This window comes from Calliphora vicina, chromosome 4 (assembly GCF_958450345.1).
Source record: "Calliphora vicina chromosome 4, idCalVici1.1, whole genome shotgun sequence".
In the NCBI taxonomy this organism is placed as follows: Eukaryota; Metazoa; Arthropoda; class Insecta; order Diptera; family Calliphoridae; genus Calliphora; species Calliphora vicina.
Genome location: NC_088783.1, coordinates 106,494,711 through 106,511,074, shown reverse-complemented (window position 1 = coordinate 106,511,074; position 16,364 = coordinate 106,494,711). Strand labels below are relative to the sequence as shown.

At 30.0% G+C, this 16,364-nt stretch overlaps 3 protein-coding genes across 3 annotated transcripts in view; 1 reads left to right on the top strand and 2 right to left on the bottom strand.

The window, feature by feature from the left end:
- The window catches only part of Vsx2 (Visual system homeobox 2), a 233,765-nt gene that overhangs the window by 4,122 nt on the left and 213,279 nt on the right, over positions 1-16,364 (bottom strand). The gene's annotated exons all lie outside the window — the stretch shown is intronic.
- LOC135956909 (uncharacterized) lies at positions 1,318-10,651 on the top strand. The gene is made up of 3 exons (XM_065507515.1): positions 1,318-1,327; positions 1,398-1,670; positions 10,380-10,651. The coding sequence occupies exons 1-3, from the start codon at positions 1,318-1,320 to the stop codon at positions 10,598-10,600; spliced, it is 504 nt and encodes a 167-aa protein (XP_065363587.1). The 3' UTR covers positions 10,601-10,651.
- On the bottom strand, positions 9,465-9,797 carry LOC135956638 (uncharacterized; the record flags this gene model as incomplete). Its single annotated transcript, XM_065507186.1, has 1 exon — positions 9,465-9,797. A coding segment is annotated over one exon (243 nt), but the record flags the coding sequence as incomplete, so codon positions are not given.

Sequence of the window (16,364 nt, the reverse complement as noted above, 5' to 3'; positions counted from 1 at the left end):
GGAAATTTCTTATTTAAAATAAAAAAGTCGCTAATAAAACCATTTAGTAATTTAGAATAACAATTTAACATCTATTCTGGTCAAAACTGGGACCAAACGGCTGTAGAAAGCCTCATAATTTTTTCCCATAATAAAGTAATTGAGTCTCGTTCAGAGGATAATCTAGATGCATATTAGCTTTTTAGTATTTTAAGGAACTATAGATAAATATCGTTTGACAAAAACCTAAGACACTCATTAAAACTCATATTCAAAACAAAGATTATTAAAGTTAATAATGATTTATTAAGCACTTTTCCATACAAAATTCCTGTTGTAAACCATCGATAACTTTAATATTCTTTCTTAGACAAGTATGAAGAGAAATTGTATATAAAAATCAAAGTTTATCTTCAGTCATAACTGATTTGATTGCTTCCATTCGTCTATCAGTAAATTGATAAACAAATGTAAAAGTGTCTAAATTATTAAAAAACATAACCAAAGTAAAATGCTAATCAAACAATTTTAGCTTTTTATTATTACAAACTTTCAAACTATGAATGAATATAATTAATTTCTTGATAAGAAATAAAATGCATTCTGAAATTTTGTTGTACATTGTTGTCTTTATCTTATAAAAAAGTGCAATTTTGAATTTAATTGACAACTTCTGTCTAAAAAAATACTTCACTGTAATTTTGTTAACAAAACTTAAAAAAAAACAAGTAAGAGTGCTATATTCGAATGTGCCGAATCTTATATACCCTTCATCAAAGTATACTTTATGAAAAATATAAAAACAATTTTCGGTGAACAAAAATTTAAATGAAAAATTTTTTTTTTGAAAATAAAATTTAGATGAAAAGAAAATTAGGTAGTCGTGGGTTTTTGCTTATATCTCAGCCATTTGTGGGTAGATTTTCTCGATTCTAAGTTGGACTATATTGATGTATCAATCATGTATATAAAATATTTGGTGACTCCGGATAGTTGATTTCTACATATAGACGGACATGGCCTTATCGTCTCCGCTATCTATAACGATCCAGAATATACATATATACTTTATGGGGTCGCAAATGAAAAAAGTAAAAATTACAAACGGAATGACAAACTTATACATACCCTTAACACTCATGGTGAAGGGTATAAAAACTATTAATGTTTAGCTATTGATTGGTGGAAAAAAACACCTGTTCTTCAAAATTGTACATTTGTTATTAATTGTAATATAATTTTACAAGTTTTGGTATAAATACTTGACAAGACCAGACAATCAATATCAATAAGTCTCCTAGATTCGTATATCGAAGACACACCTTAAATTAGCACAAAATGAAATCTTGTAAGTTTATAGGTTTATTTCTAAAACATCTAAACGATTTTTAATGTAAATATGTATTGATTTTTTATAGATATCTGTTTTGCTGTTTTGGCCTTTGCTGTTGCCTGTGTTTTGGCCTGTGATCCCGATGGTAATAATCAGCCAGAATGTTCCAGCAGCAATTTGAATATACCCATTCGTAACTTCTGGGATCCCACCCACTACTGGGAATGTAAATCTGCTGGCGCTGCCCCTGAATCTATACGTTGTCCCGATTCTCAAGGTTTCGATTCGGCCAAGGGTGCTTGTGTACCATTCGAAGAGTGGCAATGGACCGAACCTTGCCCTGAAGCCGCCGCCTCTAACTAAATAATTTATGTTAAACACAATGAAAATTAAAGGAATTTGATTGAAAATTTTGCACTGAAAAAAGGATTTTGTTTTTGATTGAAAAAGTTTCTTAGTTTATATTTGCATTAAGATCATGGCTAAATAATGCTGGATATTATGGTTGTCATTCGCATAATCGAGATAAAAATATATTTTTTTATTCAAATGAATACATTCTTCAATTCAGAATGAAAAATTATTCGATTAATCGGATACTCGAATAAATTTTTTTTTCAAGTTGGTTACATTGAACATTTTATTAGAAACTTTCATTCATTTTGACATCATGAAACCTAACCGTATTCGAGACGTTATAACTATAGAGAACATAGAGCGGAAACTCGAAAAAACTCAAACAAAAAAATTACTCAAAAAAGTTACACATACGAGTGTTGTTTTTGTTTTCACATAGTTTTTTTTACTAATACATTCTCACCACTTAAGTTTTTGACAACTAAATTAGGTCTTTGACAGGAGAGTTTCCGCTCTATGTGTTTTTTCTATGGTTATAACCCTGGGTTGCGATTCTCTTTTTCAAATTCTGTCTGTTTATTTTATTTGTATGTACATCTTCATCTCAAAGTGCTAAACACTCTCGAGAAATTTACAAAAAAACAAGTAAGAGAGCTATATTCGAATCTTATATACCCTTCACCAAATTTTACTTCAAAATACAAATTTTAAATATTTTTAGGTAAACAAAATTTATTTTTTTTTCCAAAGTTGTTTTTTCATTTTTTGGAAATTGGAAATTTTCGAATTGTTATTTTTAATTTTTTAAATTTAAATTTTTTTTTTTTTTGGTGAAAAAAAAAATTCTGGTTTTAATTTTTTTTCCGATTTTGACCCATTGTAGGTCCAACATATTATGGTCTTATGTACGTCGTTGCAAAGGTCTTTGAAATATCTATCATTAGATATCCATATTGTCTTTATTAATGACTTAGTAATCCTGATATATGTAGGTCAAAAATAGGAAAAAAAAAATTGAGGTTGTCCTGGTTTTTTCTTCATATCTCAGCCATTTGTGGACCAATTTTTCTGATTTTAAATAGGAAACTTCTTGAAAGCTTGCCTGACAGAATTATTGAAGATTTGGATCCCGAAGATATCTGAGGTATTCAGAAAATTGATTTCAACAGACAGACAGACGGACATGGCTTAATCGACTCCGCTATCTACAAGGATCCAGAATATATATGAGGCATTTCATGTCAAGTGAACCAACTTTTGAAATCGATGTCTTCCGATCGGGATGAAATTTGCACCAAGGTTAGCTCTATTGGATAGTAACTCAGACACATTTTTTCAACAACATCGGTCGAGAACTCTCTGAGTTATAGGGGGTAAAATTTTGACAATTTGGTCAAACAGGGGTTTTTTCTTATCCATGTAACTTATTACCTATTGTTCTTAGCAAAATGTGTCCCAAATAGTATAGATAGCTATTTCTTCGATCTTTCGAAAAAAAATATTTAAAAAAAAAAAATAAAAACTTTTTAATATTTTTTTTCCGAAATCAAAAACTTTTTTGACTTTTTTTTAAAATGCGTCCTTTTTTTTTTTTTTTTTTTTTTTCTTAAAATAAAGTTTAGATATTTTCCTTGAACACCTACTTGGTCGCTTAGTGGGATGCGAGTGGGATATCTATCAAAATAAATATTTTGTAACTCAAAACATAAAATTTTTGACTTTTTTTTGCAAAATCAAAAACTTTGTTGACTTTTTTTTTTCAAAATGGACCCTTTTTTAATCTTTTTTTTTAGGTCAAACAAAAGCTTAGATATTATCCTTGAAGACCCTTTTGGTCGCTTAGTGGGATGCGAGTGAGATATCTATCAAAATAAATATTTTTTAACTCAAGACTTACAATTTTTGACTTTTTTTTTTGCAAATACGATTTTTTTTCCAAATGGGCCCTTTTTTTAAAATTTTTTTTGTAGTCAAAAGAAAGCTTAGGTCCATTCCTTTAAGATATTTTTAGTCCCTTAGTGGGATGCGAGTGGGATATCTATCAAAATAAATATTTTGTAACGCAAGACATACAATTTTTTAATTTTTTTTTGCAAAATCAAAATTTTTTTCCAATATGGGCCCTTTTTTAATTTTTTTTTTTGCTCAAAAGAAAGCCTAGGTCCATTCCTTTAAGATATTTTTAGTCCCTTAGTGGGATGCGAGTGGGATATCTATCAAAATAAATATTTTGTAACAATTTTTTAATTTTTTTTTGCAAAATCGAAATTTTTTTCCAATATGGGACTTTTTTTTAAAAATTTTTTTTCGCTCAAAAGAAAGCTTAGGTCTTTTCCTTTAAGACCTATTTTGTCACTTAGGAAGATGTGAGTAGGATATCTATTAAAATAAAAATGTTGTAACTCAAGACATTCAATTATTGACTTTTTTTTTGCAAATTCGAATTTTTTTTTCAAAATGGGCCCTTTTTTAAAAATTTTTTTTTAGTCAAAAGAAAGCTTAGGTCCATTCCTTTAAGATATTTTAGGTCCCTTAGTGGGATACGAGTGGGATATCTATCAAAATAAATATTTTGTAACTCAAGATATACAATTTTTGATTTTTTGGCAAAATCAAAAACTTTTTTGACTTTTTTTTAAAATGGGCCCTTTTTGTAATTTTTTTTTTTTGCTATAAAGAAAGCTTAGGCCTATTCCTTTAAGATGGTTTTGATCGCTAACTCAAGACATACAATTTTTGTGTTAAAACATTTATTTTGATAGATATCCCACTCGCATCCCACTAAGGGACTAAAAATATCTTAAAGGAATGGACCTAGGCTTTCTTTTGAGCAAAAAAAAAAATTAAAAAAGGGCCCATATTGGAAAAAAATTTTGATTTTGCAAAAAAAAATTAAAAAAATTTATGTCTTGCGTTACAAAATATTTATTTTGATAGATATCCCACTCGCATCCCACTAAGGGACTAAAAATATCTTAAAGGAATGGACCTAAGCTTTCTTTTGACTACAAAAAAAAATTTAAAAAAAGGGCCCATTTGGAAAAAAAATCGTATTTGCAAAAAAAAAGTCAAAAATTGTAAGTCTTGAGTTAAAAAATATTTATTTTGATAGATATCCCACTCGCATCCCACTAAGCGACCAAAAGGGTCTTCAAGGATAATATCTAAGCTTTTGTTTGACCTAAAAAAAAAGATTAAAAAAGGGTCCATTTTGAAAAAAAAAGTCAACAAAGTTTTTGATTTTGCAAAAAAAGTCAAAAATTTTATGTTTTGAGTTACAAAATATTTATTTTGATAGATATCCCACTCGCATCCCACTAAGCGACCAAGTAGGTGTTCAAGGAAAATATCTAAACTTTATTTTAAGAAAAAAAAAAAAAAAAAAAAGGACGCATTTTAAAAAAAAGTCAAAAAAGTTTTTGATTTCGGAAAAAAAATATTAAACATTTTTTATTTTTTTTTTTAAATATTTTTTTTCGAAAGATCGAAGAAATAGCTATCTATACTATTTGGGACACATTTTGCTAAGAACAATAGGTAATAAGTTACATGGATAAGAAAAAACCCCTGTTTGACCAAATTGTCAAAATTTTACCCCCTATAACTCAGAGAGTTCTCGACCGATGTTGTTGAAAAATTGTGTCTGAGTTACTATCCAATAGAGCTAACCTTGGTGCAAATTTCATCCCGATCGGAAGACATCGATTTCAAAAGTTGGTTCACTTGACATGAAATGCCCCATATACTACATATGGTCGGAAAATTATATTGTGGAAATTACAAACGGAATGACAAACTTATTCACTCAGAACCATATTTCTAAGTACATTATTCAATATTAAAAAAGTACCATTAGGAGAAAAGTAACAATTTCCCTTTTCCTTCTTGAACACCCGTCAAGTTTGAAATTTAAAAATACTCCATTTTGCCCAAAATGTTTGTGCTACAGACATGTCTCAAACGATTAAAAAATATGTTTTAAAAAAAGTACCAAACTGTTTACCCGGATTTGGACCAATATACACATTGGCAATCGAGTTCCAAATAACATCCTGCTACTTAATTTTAGTATGAATCCAGGAACCAATTGACTTAATAATTTCAAATAAAATGTATTTTCCTGTTTTTATCCACTTTTAGGTACCTTTTTTATACCCATTGCGGTGTTAAAATTTTATTCAAATATATTTCTATATCGTGGTGGTATCTCATAATAAAATATTCCTATATTTATGTCAATTTATAGAAAAACTTATTTTATGAAAAAATTACCAAAAATAAACACAATTCGAATTTCCTTAAAGTATTTAAAGTACGCAGAACAAAATTTTGTTCTTACAAAAGAATGCATGAAATAACTAGTTGTCATACAAAAATTCACAAAATTTTTGCTGGGATAAAACAAATTTTAAATATAATTTAAAATTTTGTTTTATTATTTCAAAAAAAGCTTTTTGTTTTGAACTTTTATGTAATAATAATAGTCAACTTTATGGACTTAAAATCGACTTTAAGGCTTTTGTAGTTAGGCTGTATATTTTTATTCAGTATATAAAATATATTACAATATTTTGGTCTAGTATAATACAGATACATATAGTTTATCTTATTTTTATATTAATTGTATCATTGATTACCATTTTATAACACGTTTTCTAAATTATATCTAAAATATCACACAATAAGAAGAAATATAAAATGTAATTAAATTAAAAATTTCTTATAAATGTCTAATTTTTTTTTTTGCAAATTTTCAATCAAATTAATTTAATCTTTGTTATTAATATAAATGATTTATTTAGAGTCGTCTGCTTCAGGGCAAGGTTCGGTCCACTGCCATTCTTTAAAAGGTACACATGCACCCTTGGCAGAATCGAAACCTTGAGAATCCTTGATTATCACTATCGGGATTACAGGAAAAAACACAGGCAACAGCAATGGCCATAAAAATAAAGCAGATAACTGTGGAAAAAGCGAAGAATATTTACATACATGAAAATATCGTAAAATTGTCTTTTTTAAGGTAAACTTACAAGATTTCATTTTGAGGTGTGACTTTGTTAAACAGTTGTACTGTTTAGAAAAGATGATGCTGTTCTCTAGTTTATTGCGGTATTTATGTATATCAAAACATGTAAAATTACCTTGCACGGAATATCACTTTACATGTGTTTTATGATTTGTTAACACATGTTATTGTAAACTCAAACTTTGTTCAAACAAAGATTTCAATTAAAAACGAAAATGCATTATTTCTTATCAGAAAGTAATGGAAAGATTCACTTTTAATTGAAATTGCTTGACAACTTAACGTATAACTTTTGAATAAAACAACTAATTCGATTTCTGGATGTAAAGGTTACAATTTTGCAAATCAAATCTCAATTTAATCGCAAAAAATCGTCCATGAACTTCTTTATGCAATATTTATTGCTTTGTAAATATTTCTTACACCACGGATGTATAACTTTGTTTGAGAACAAAAAACTTCTAATGCATAACTAGGGACTTACTTAAGATTTCTTTGGTATATTATTTTAGAATTTCCGTAATAGTGTGGAATTAAACCAGTCAGTTCTTCTTGGATTCTTAAAGCATAGTCTCATAGTGCAGTCCTACTCAAAGAATATCCAATTAAGGTCTAATATAAAACCATTTATTGATACCCTACATTTCTAAACTATATTAGTCATTCACTAGGTTAACATCTAGATTCTAGAATCTTATTTCACCCATTACAATTTTTTAATTTGAAACAAATTTTGATCTACTACCGATGTTATCTAAGTTACTTTTTACCTTCGTGAGAAGGGTATATATAAGTTTGTCATTCCGTTTGTAATTTCCACAATATAATTTTCCGACCCTATAAAGTATATATATGCTGGATCCTTATAGATGTCCGTCTGTCTGTCTGTCTGTTGAAATCAATTTTCTGAAGACCCCAGATATCTTCGGGATCCAAATCTTATCAGACATGCTTTCGAGAAGTTTCCTATTGAAAATCAGCAAAATCGGTCCACAAATGGCTGAGATATGAGGAAAACACCAAGACAACCTCGATTTTTTACCTATATCTGGCTTACTAAGTCAGTAATATAGACAATATGGATATCTAATGATAGATATTTCAAAGGCCTTTGCAAAGACGTATATAAGGAGTGAGATCGAAAAATTCTTAACACACGTTTTTCATTACATTTTTTAACCCAAGTATTATTTGAATTTTTTTTTGATCAAGTTACCTTTGAAAAACATGTCAGTTATTATGTGTAATGTCAATTATATTAATTTTTTTGTTAATCTGATTAAAATGAGTGACCAGAAAAAAGTGCGTACTGAAATTATTAAATATTTTCAACAAAACCCAACTTGGTCTTACAAAAAGTTGGCCAAGCATACAAAGGTCTGCCGTCAAACTGTTTCCAATGTTATTAAACAGTACCGGGAGAACTTGTCAGTTGATAGAAAACCTGGTTCAGGTAGAAGGAATGGTCCACATGATGTTTCTAAAGCCAAAAAAATAGAACGCATTTTCAAAAGAGCTCCCAACACATCCGGTAGGAAAGCAGCCCGGTTAGCTCAGTGCTCGGACTATTTGGTACGAAAAGTTAAAGCTAATGCAGGTTTAAAAACATACAAGGCTCAAAAAGTTCCTGACAGGAACGCTACTAAAAATTTAGAGGCCAAAAACAGAGCACGGAAATTGAAGTCAAGTTTTATAAAAAAATATTCTTGCTGCATAATGGATGACGAAACGTATGTTCTGGCGGATTTTTCGCAACTTCCAGGTCAAAAATTTTATGTTGCTGATGCTCGAGGGAATGTTGAAGAAAAGTTTAGGACCCAAAAGCAGACAAAATTTCCCAGAAAGTTCTTGGTATGGCAAGCAATATGCAGTTGCGGCAAAAGAAGCCACTCATTTGTTACAACGGGCTCTATAAATACCGAAATTTACATCAAGGAATGTTTACAAAAAAGGCTGCTTCCATTCATAAGACTTCATAATGTGTCCACTTATTTTTGGCCTGACTTGGCATCCTGTCACTATGGCAAACAAGCCCTTGAGTGGTACAAGAACAATAATGTGGTATTTGTACCAAGAGAGGCAAATCCTCCAAACTGCCCGGAGCTAAGGCCAGTGGAGAGATATTGGGCTCTTGTTAAAAGAGAATTGAAGAGTACAAAAAAGGTGTCCAAAAGTGTGGTAGATTTTAAACGGAGATGGACTACATGTTCGAGCAAAGTGACAGAAAGCACTATAAAAACGTTAATGGAAGGGTTTCCGAAAAAGGTTCAAAATTTCATCACTAGTGATTAAAACTATAAAAATAATTTTTTTTGTAAATTGTAATAATAATTTCAATCAAATAAAAAAAAATTAAAGCTGTAAGTTTAGTGGTTTCTTTTTTATAAACATATATGTATGTTAAGAATTTTTCGATCTCACTCCTTAAGACCATAGTAAGTTGGACCTATAGTAGGTCAAAATCGGAAAAACACTATTTTTAATCCAAATTTTTTTTCACCAAAAAAAAAAATTAAAAACCAAAAAAAATTTTAAAATTTAAAAAAAAAAAAATTTAAAGTAACAATTCAAAAAATTTGTTTTTTCAAAAAATTACTGGAAAAAAAAATAAATTTTGTTTACCTAAAAAATATTTAAAATTTTTATTTTGAAGTATAATTTGTTGAAGGGTATATAAGATTCGGCACAGCCGAATACAGCGTTCTTACTTGTTTAATTTTGTTTCGCTCAAAAGTAAGCTTAGCTGTTTTCTTTGAAGACCTTTTTTAATATGTTCCATACATTTTACAAATAAATATTCCAATGTTTATATTAAATTTTCTTTTATTTTAGTTTTCAACAGAATAAAACTCAGTATTAAGCAGATGGACAAGGTTCAGTCCAAGCCCATTCTTCGAAATGAACACAGGCACCCTTTGTCGAATCAAAGCCGTTAGCGTCGGGACAACGTACAGATTCGGCAGTAGAACCAGCCGAGTTACACACCCAGTAGTGAGTGGGATCCCAGAAGTTACGAATGGGTACATTCAAATTGCTGCTAGAACATTCAGGCTGATTATTGCCATGGGGATCACAAGCCAAAACACAGGCAACAGCAAAAGGACAAAATAAGAATTAGTCTCCAGATGTGTATAGAATAAACGAATAAATTATTTATTTACCAGATTTCATTTTTGTATTGATATTAAAGACACTAAGTTATTTGCTGACATTTTAAAAATTTTGTCTAGTATTTATAATAAAATTTTATATTTTATAGTTGCAAATAATTGTTTGCAAAACATTAATTTCAATTTATCGCTATGATAACAAATTTGTTTTAATTGAACTACATATTTTTGGAAATGTAAAATTTTAGTAACAACAATTTCAAAACTTCTTAATGGGTTTTACTAAATATTTAATTAAAATAAAAACAAATGTTTAAAACAAATTGATAAACCAAAATTAATGTTTTCTAAAACATTTTTTGAAAAATGCAGTTCTAAAATACAAAATGTTTGGTATAAATATCAGACAAATGCTGAAAATATCAGCAAGTTTAGGCTGTCCTAAACTCAATACAAACATGAAATCTGGTAAGTAAATAAATAATTACTAAATTATTTTATGCTTCATATTTTGATCTTTCTATAGCTATCTTTATCGCTGTCTTGGCTTTTGCTGTTGCCTGCGTTTTGGCCTGTGATCCCCATAGCAACAATATGCCAGAATGTTCTAGCAGCAATTTGAATGTACCCATTCGTAACTTCTGGGATCCCACTCACTACTGGATGTGTAACTCGGCTGGTTCTGCTGCTGAATCTGTACGTTGTCCCGATGCTAACGGCTTCGATTCTACAAAGGGTGCTTGTGTTCATTTCGAAGAATGGGCATGGACTGAACCTTGTCCAGCTGCTTAAAACTGAATTTTATTCTGTTGAAAACTAAAATAAAAGAAAATTTAATGTGAACTTTATATATTTATTTTGAAAAACTATGGAAGATATTAATATTTAAACCCTTGTGTGCGTCCGATTGTGAGCAAACGCGGCAGCACATAAATTTAAACCTCTGAGCCATGTGAGATGCCTATGGCTTCCACAATCTCTCGCACTTTCAATCTCCGATCGGCGAAACCCATATCGTATTTTTATACCCTTCTCCTTCGTGAGAAGGGTATATATAAGTTTGTCATTCCGTTTGTAATTTCTACATTTTTCATTTCCAACCCTATAAAGTATATATTTTCTGGATCCTTATATAGCGGAGTCGATTAAGTCATGTCCGTCTGTCTGTTGAAATCAATTTTCTGAAGACCCCAGATATCTTAGGGATCCAAATCTTCAATAATTCTGTCAGACATGCTTTCGAGAAGTTTCCTATTTGAAATCAACAAAATCGGTGCACAAATGGATGAGATATAAGGAAAAAACCAGGACAACCTCGATTTTTGACCTATATCTGGATTACTAAGTCATTAATATAAACAATGTGGATATCTAATGATAGATATTTCAAAGGCCTTTGCAACGACGTATATAAGACCATAGCAAGTTGGACCTACAATAGGTCAAAATCGGAAAAAAAATGTTTAACCCGATTTTTTTTTCAACGAAAAAAAATTTTAAAAATCCAAAAATTTTTTTAAAATTTAAAAAAAAAAATTTCCAAAAAAATTAATTTTGTTTACCTAAAAACATTAAAAAATTTTTTTAAAATTTCAAAAAAAAAATTTCCAAAAAAATTAAAAAAAAATAAATTTTGTTTACCTAAAAACATTTAGAATTAGTATTTTGAAATATAATTTAGTGAAGGGTATATAAGATTGGGTAAAGCCGAATATAGCTCTCTTAATTGTTTTTCAATTGTTTCGGAAGTAGAGACCTCAACTGGGAGTCCAGAAAGTTTGGCATTCACTTTTTTCCAAATTTCTTCTCAAGTCACGAGGTGGTCTGCTATTAATGGCTGTCAAACATAAACTAAATGATGAAGTATTTTGAAATTTTGACAAGAGTTAACTGACAGATGCTTGTTGAGGACAGGATCAGTGTTGTCCTTGCAGTTAAGAGACGGGAAATTCAAAAAGTCGTGGACTTATTGACCACCCTCGTATGTTCTTTTTATAAAATACTAGATGACCGCCCCGCTTCTCCCGGTAGCTATTTACTAATGTTAGTTCTTCAAGTTTCTCTAACCCACATACACCTGGCTGTTCTTATTTATTTGCAAATAAAATATCTATATTTGTATTTCATACTTTAGGGGACTTTTTTATTACAGTTGACTGTACTAAAAACAAATTTCCGAGTTTTACCTGGAATTTTTTCTTTACAATCCATCTCCAGAAAATTTGGAATCGAAAAAAAAAATAAGCCATATCGCTCCAGTTCTCACGTGATTTTATATATATAGATTTGTAAAGATATATATAGATTTGTAAACTGTATCCTTTATTTTTATTGAAATCGAATGACGTGTTTCAAAGTTATACGATCCTGAACACTGGTAATTTTTCACAAAAATGTCCAAGATGTTGAACTTTAGAGGACTATAAAAGCGCATTATAGAGTAGAATGTACACTTTGAATTTAAATAAAGAGGGTAAAAGTCCAACCTGAATCGTAATAAAATAAATTTAAATACTTCATAATTCCTCATATAGACATTCAAATCCTTTTGTTTTATTACGAAGTTATCAATGGCCAATTGAATGAGAATTAAAGTGATTCATTGTATAACTATTCGATAAGAGAGAATTCATTTTAAAGTTTAATTGACAATCTTTGTTTAAAAATAGTTTGAGTTTACAATTACATATGTTAACAAATCAAAGAACATATGTAATTTCAAAGAAACTATTAACTATTCATTGCAATGTAACTTGACAAGTTTTAATATAAATATCGGAATAAACTAGATAACATCAATAACTTTGCTAAATAGTTCCACTGAATAACAAAGTCACACCTCAAAATGAAATCTTGTAAGTTTCATTTCAAAGTTGTAAGAATATTTTTAGGTTTTTTAATGAATTTAATTCTTTTTCTTAGTTATCTTTTTCGCTGTTTTGGCCTTTGCTGTAGCCTGTGTTTTGTCCTGTGATCCCGATGGCAATAATCAGCCAGAATGTTCAAGCAGCAATTTGAATGCACCCATTCGTAACTTCTGGGATCCCACCCACTATTGGTTGTGTAAATCTGCCGGTGCTGCTGCTGAATCTATACGCTGTCCCGATTCTCAAGGTTTCGATTCGGCCAAGGGTGCCTGTGTACCATTCGAAGAATGGCAATGGTCTGAACCTTGCCCTGAAGCTGCCGCCGCTAAGTAAATCATTTTGTTAACCATAAAGAATATTAAATTGATTTGGTAGAAAATTTGCAAGAATAAGGATTCTGTTTTTTAATTGAATAGGGACTTGGCTTGTATTAAGATCGGGGATTAATTAATTACTCAGGGAAAATCTAAACAAATTTGTTCTCGATGTCCCACCCGGTAGGTCTCAGTGTATGAGCTTTTTTTCGAAGGCACATTTTCATTTCTCTCCATAATATTTAATGATTTGTGATTATGGGCCTCCAAATATTTGGGGCCTCGGTGTCATTTTTGCAAAAAAAGTGATAATTTTCTCAGGCTCATATCTTGCAAACAGTTTGGAATTTGAGGCGAAGTTGTAGCCCTTGTGATAAAGAACATATAAAACTTTTTTTAACCTTTTTTCCCCTGTTCAGGTCCATAGTTGGCAAATCATTTAAAATTCAAGGAAATACTCAACTACAAAAATTTACCTAAGATCGCAATTAACAACTTTCTAGAATAATTTAAAGGAATTAAGTGTTTTGGGCCATAAACTATAATTATTATAAACTAAAGCATACTTATAGGCAGCTTTAAAAAAAATTTATTTCGAATTTTTTAAAGTTTTTAGGAGACACGGGTCTTTTTTTTGGTCTTTTATCTACTAGTGTCCGTATATGGTTATATTTCCATGACTTAAAAAATTACACACAGTGTAATTTGTAAGCGGTTGTGGTAAGTACTTGCCCCCCATGACAGCAGTGTCTTCTAATATTGTCATTTCCACACATTACTTGGTAATGAAAGTTTTTACTGGGCACTTACTTGAGCGTAACATTTTTAATATCATTGTTAAAAATTACGTCACAAACTATTAAATAATTGTGAAACTTATTAAGAAGTTTGAAAGCAGTTGTTTTGCAAAATTACTGTTTAAAAAAGCTACCATTATTTCATACTTTCAAAAATATGTAGTTCAATTAACACAATTTTGTTATCAAATTAATAAATTAATTAATGTTTAGTTATAAATATTAGATAACACTTGAAAATTTTAGAATGTACTAAAATCAATACAAAAATGAAATCTGGTAAATGAATAATTTTTTATTTAGTCTATACATGACAAGGCAAATTCATGTTCTGTCCTTTCAGCCGACACTTTTTTCTCTTTTTTGGCTTTTGCTGTTGCTTGCGTTTTGGCCTGTGATCCCAAGATAGCAACAATAAGCCTGAATGGAATACCAAAAATGTCAATGTACCCATTCGTAACTTCTGGGATCCCACTCAGTATTGGTTGTGTTTATCAGCTGGTTCAGCTCCTGAATCTGTAAGATGTCCCGACTCCCACGGCTTTGATTCTGTGAAATGAGCTTGTGTTGCATTCGAAGAATGGGCATGGATCGAACCATGCCCTGATGCTGACTCTTCTATATAAATAGTTATTGTTAAGGACAAAGAGAATAAATTAATTTAAATTTGATATGGCAAAGAAGAAAAAGCTTTTCATTTTGTTTAACTGAAAATATAACTTTGGTAATAGATCGACATTTTTCCAAGTTCGAAAATTTGTATTGGGTGGAAGGTTAGAGGTTCTGAAAGTTAACCTCGTTATAAATAAAAAAAGTACCATTAAGAAAAAGCGTAAAAAGTCCGTTCTCATTTGAATCGTTTATTTCAAAAACCAGTCAAGCGACAAAAAAAATCAAGCAGAGCCGAGAAATCGGTGTTTAGTGCAGAAAGAAGTCAAGTGACAGGGCTTGACAGCTTTCTGCCTAATAGGCCTTAATCTATTTCTTTTTTTTCATAAATGTGAAAATAATAAAAGATTTACAAGCTCTAAAACCCTACTTTGTTGGATATGAAGAGTTTTATGGGAATATTTTTCAATGTTCTACAACGGAAGCAGAATTCATCTTAAAGGAATAGACTTGAGCTTTCTTTTGAGCAAAAAATTTAATAAAATAGACCATTTTGCAAAAAATAAAATCAAAAATTGTATGTCTTGAGTTAAAAAAATATTTATTTTGATAGATATCGTACTCGCATCCCACTAAGCGACCAAAAAGGTCTTTAAGGAAAAGAACTAAGCTTTCTTTTCAGTAAAAAAAAATTAAAGGGTCCATTTTGAAAAAAAGTAAGATTTTGCAAAAAAACATTTTTGATAGATCTTCAACTCGTATCTCACTAAGTGAAAAATAGGAAAATATCTAAGCTTTCTTTTGAGAAAAAAACATACAAAAAAATGTCATTTTGAAAAAAAGTCAACAAAGTTTTTGATTTTGCAAAAAAAGTAAAAAATTGTATGTCTTGAGTTACAAAACATTTACTTTGATAGATATCCCACTCGCATCCCACTAAGCGACCAAATAGGTCTTCAAACTAAATAACTAAGATTTCTTTTGAGATAACAAAAATTAATAAAAGGCTCCATTTGGAAAAAAAGGTAGATTTTGCAAAAAAAAAGTCTAAAATTGTATGTCTTGAGTTACAAAATATTTATTTTGATAGATATCGCATTCACATGCCACAAAGCGACCAAAAAGCTCTTAAAGGAATGGACGTAAATCAAAAAAGTTTTTGATTTCCGACAAAAAAATGTAAAAAAAAAATATTTTTAATTTTTTTTTTTTTTTTTTGTAATTTGGGACACATTTTGCTAAGAACAATAGATAATAAGTTACATGGATGAGAAAAAACACCTGCTTGTTTTTTGATCCTTTCTAACTCAGAGAGTTCTCAACCGATCTTCAACTTCAAAATTGTGTCTGAATTACTGTCCAAAAGGACTAACCTTGGTGCAGATTCCATCCCTATCGGAAGAAATCGATTTCAAAAGTTGGTTCACTTGACATGAAACCCCCCCTATGTTAATATTGTTACGAAATTGTACTTGAATTCAAATATAACGATTTTAAGGTTTGATTTAAAAGTAGCATAATGCTTTCAAATAACAGTGCTATAATAGCAAACTGTAACATATCTGTGGGCATTATTAAATAAAAGCTTTCAGTTGATTTGATCGTAAGTTGGCAACGCTGTATTCGAATTCGAATATTCAGTTAAAGAACATTGTAGAAAGTACACCACAGATGGCGTATGTATTAGTAAGATCTAGAATATTCGAATTTTGACAGTTAAAGAACAATCTAGAGTGCAGATGGCAGTGTTATAAATAGTGGCAGAGGTTGCAGTCGTGAGTCAGTTTATCAGAGACGCTATTTGAATAAACATCAACTGAGTGCCTTAAAGTTTGCTGTATTTTTCAAGTGAAATCGTATACATTTTAAAGTTTCTGTATTTCTGAGAATATATAAACGTGTATAAAAAAACATTGAGTGACTATTTAATTCTGTTGTTGTACATTTTAAATAAATAAAGAGTTGTTAC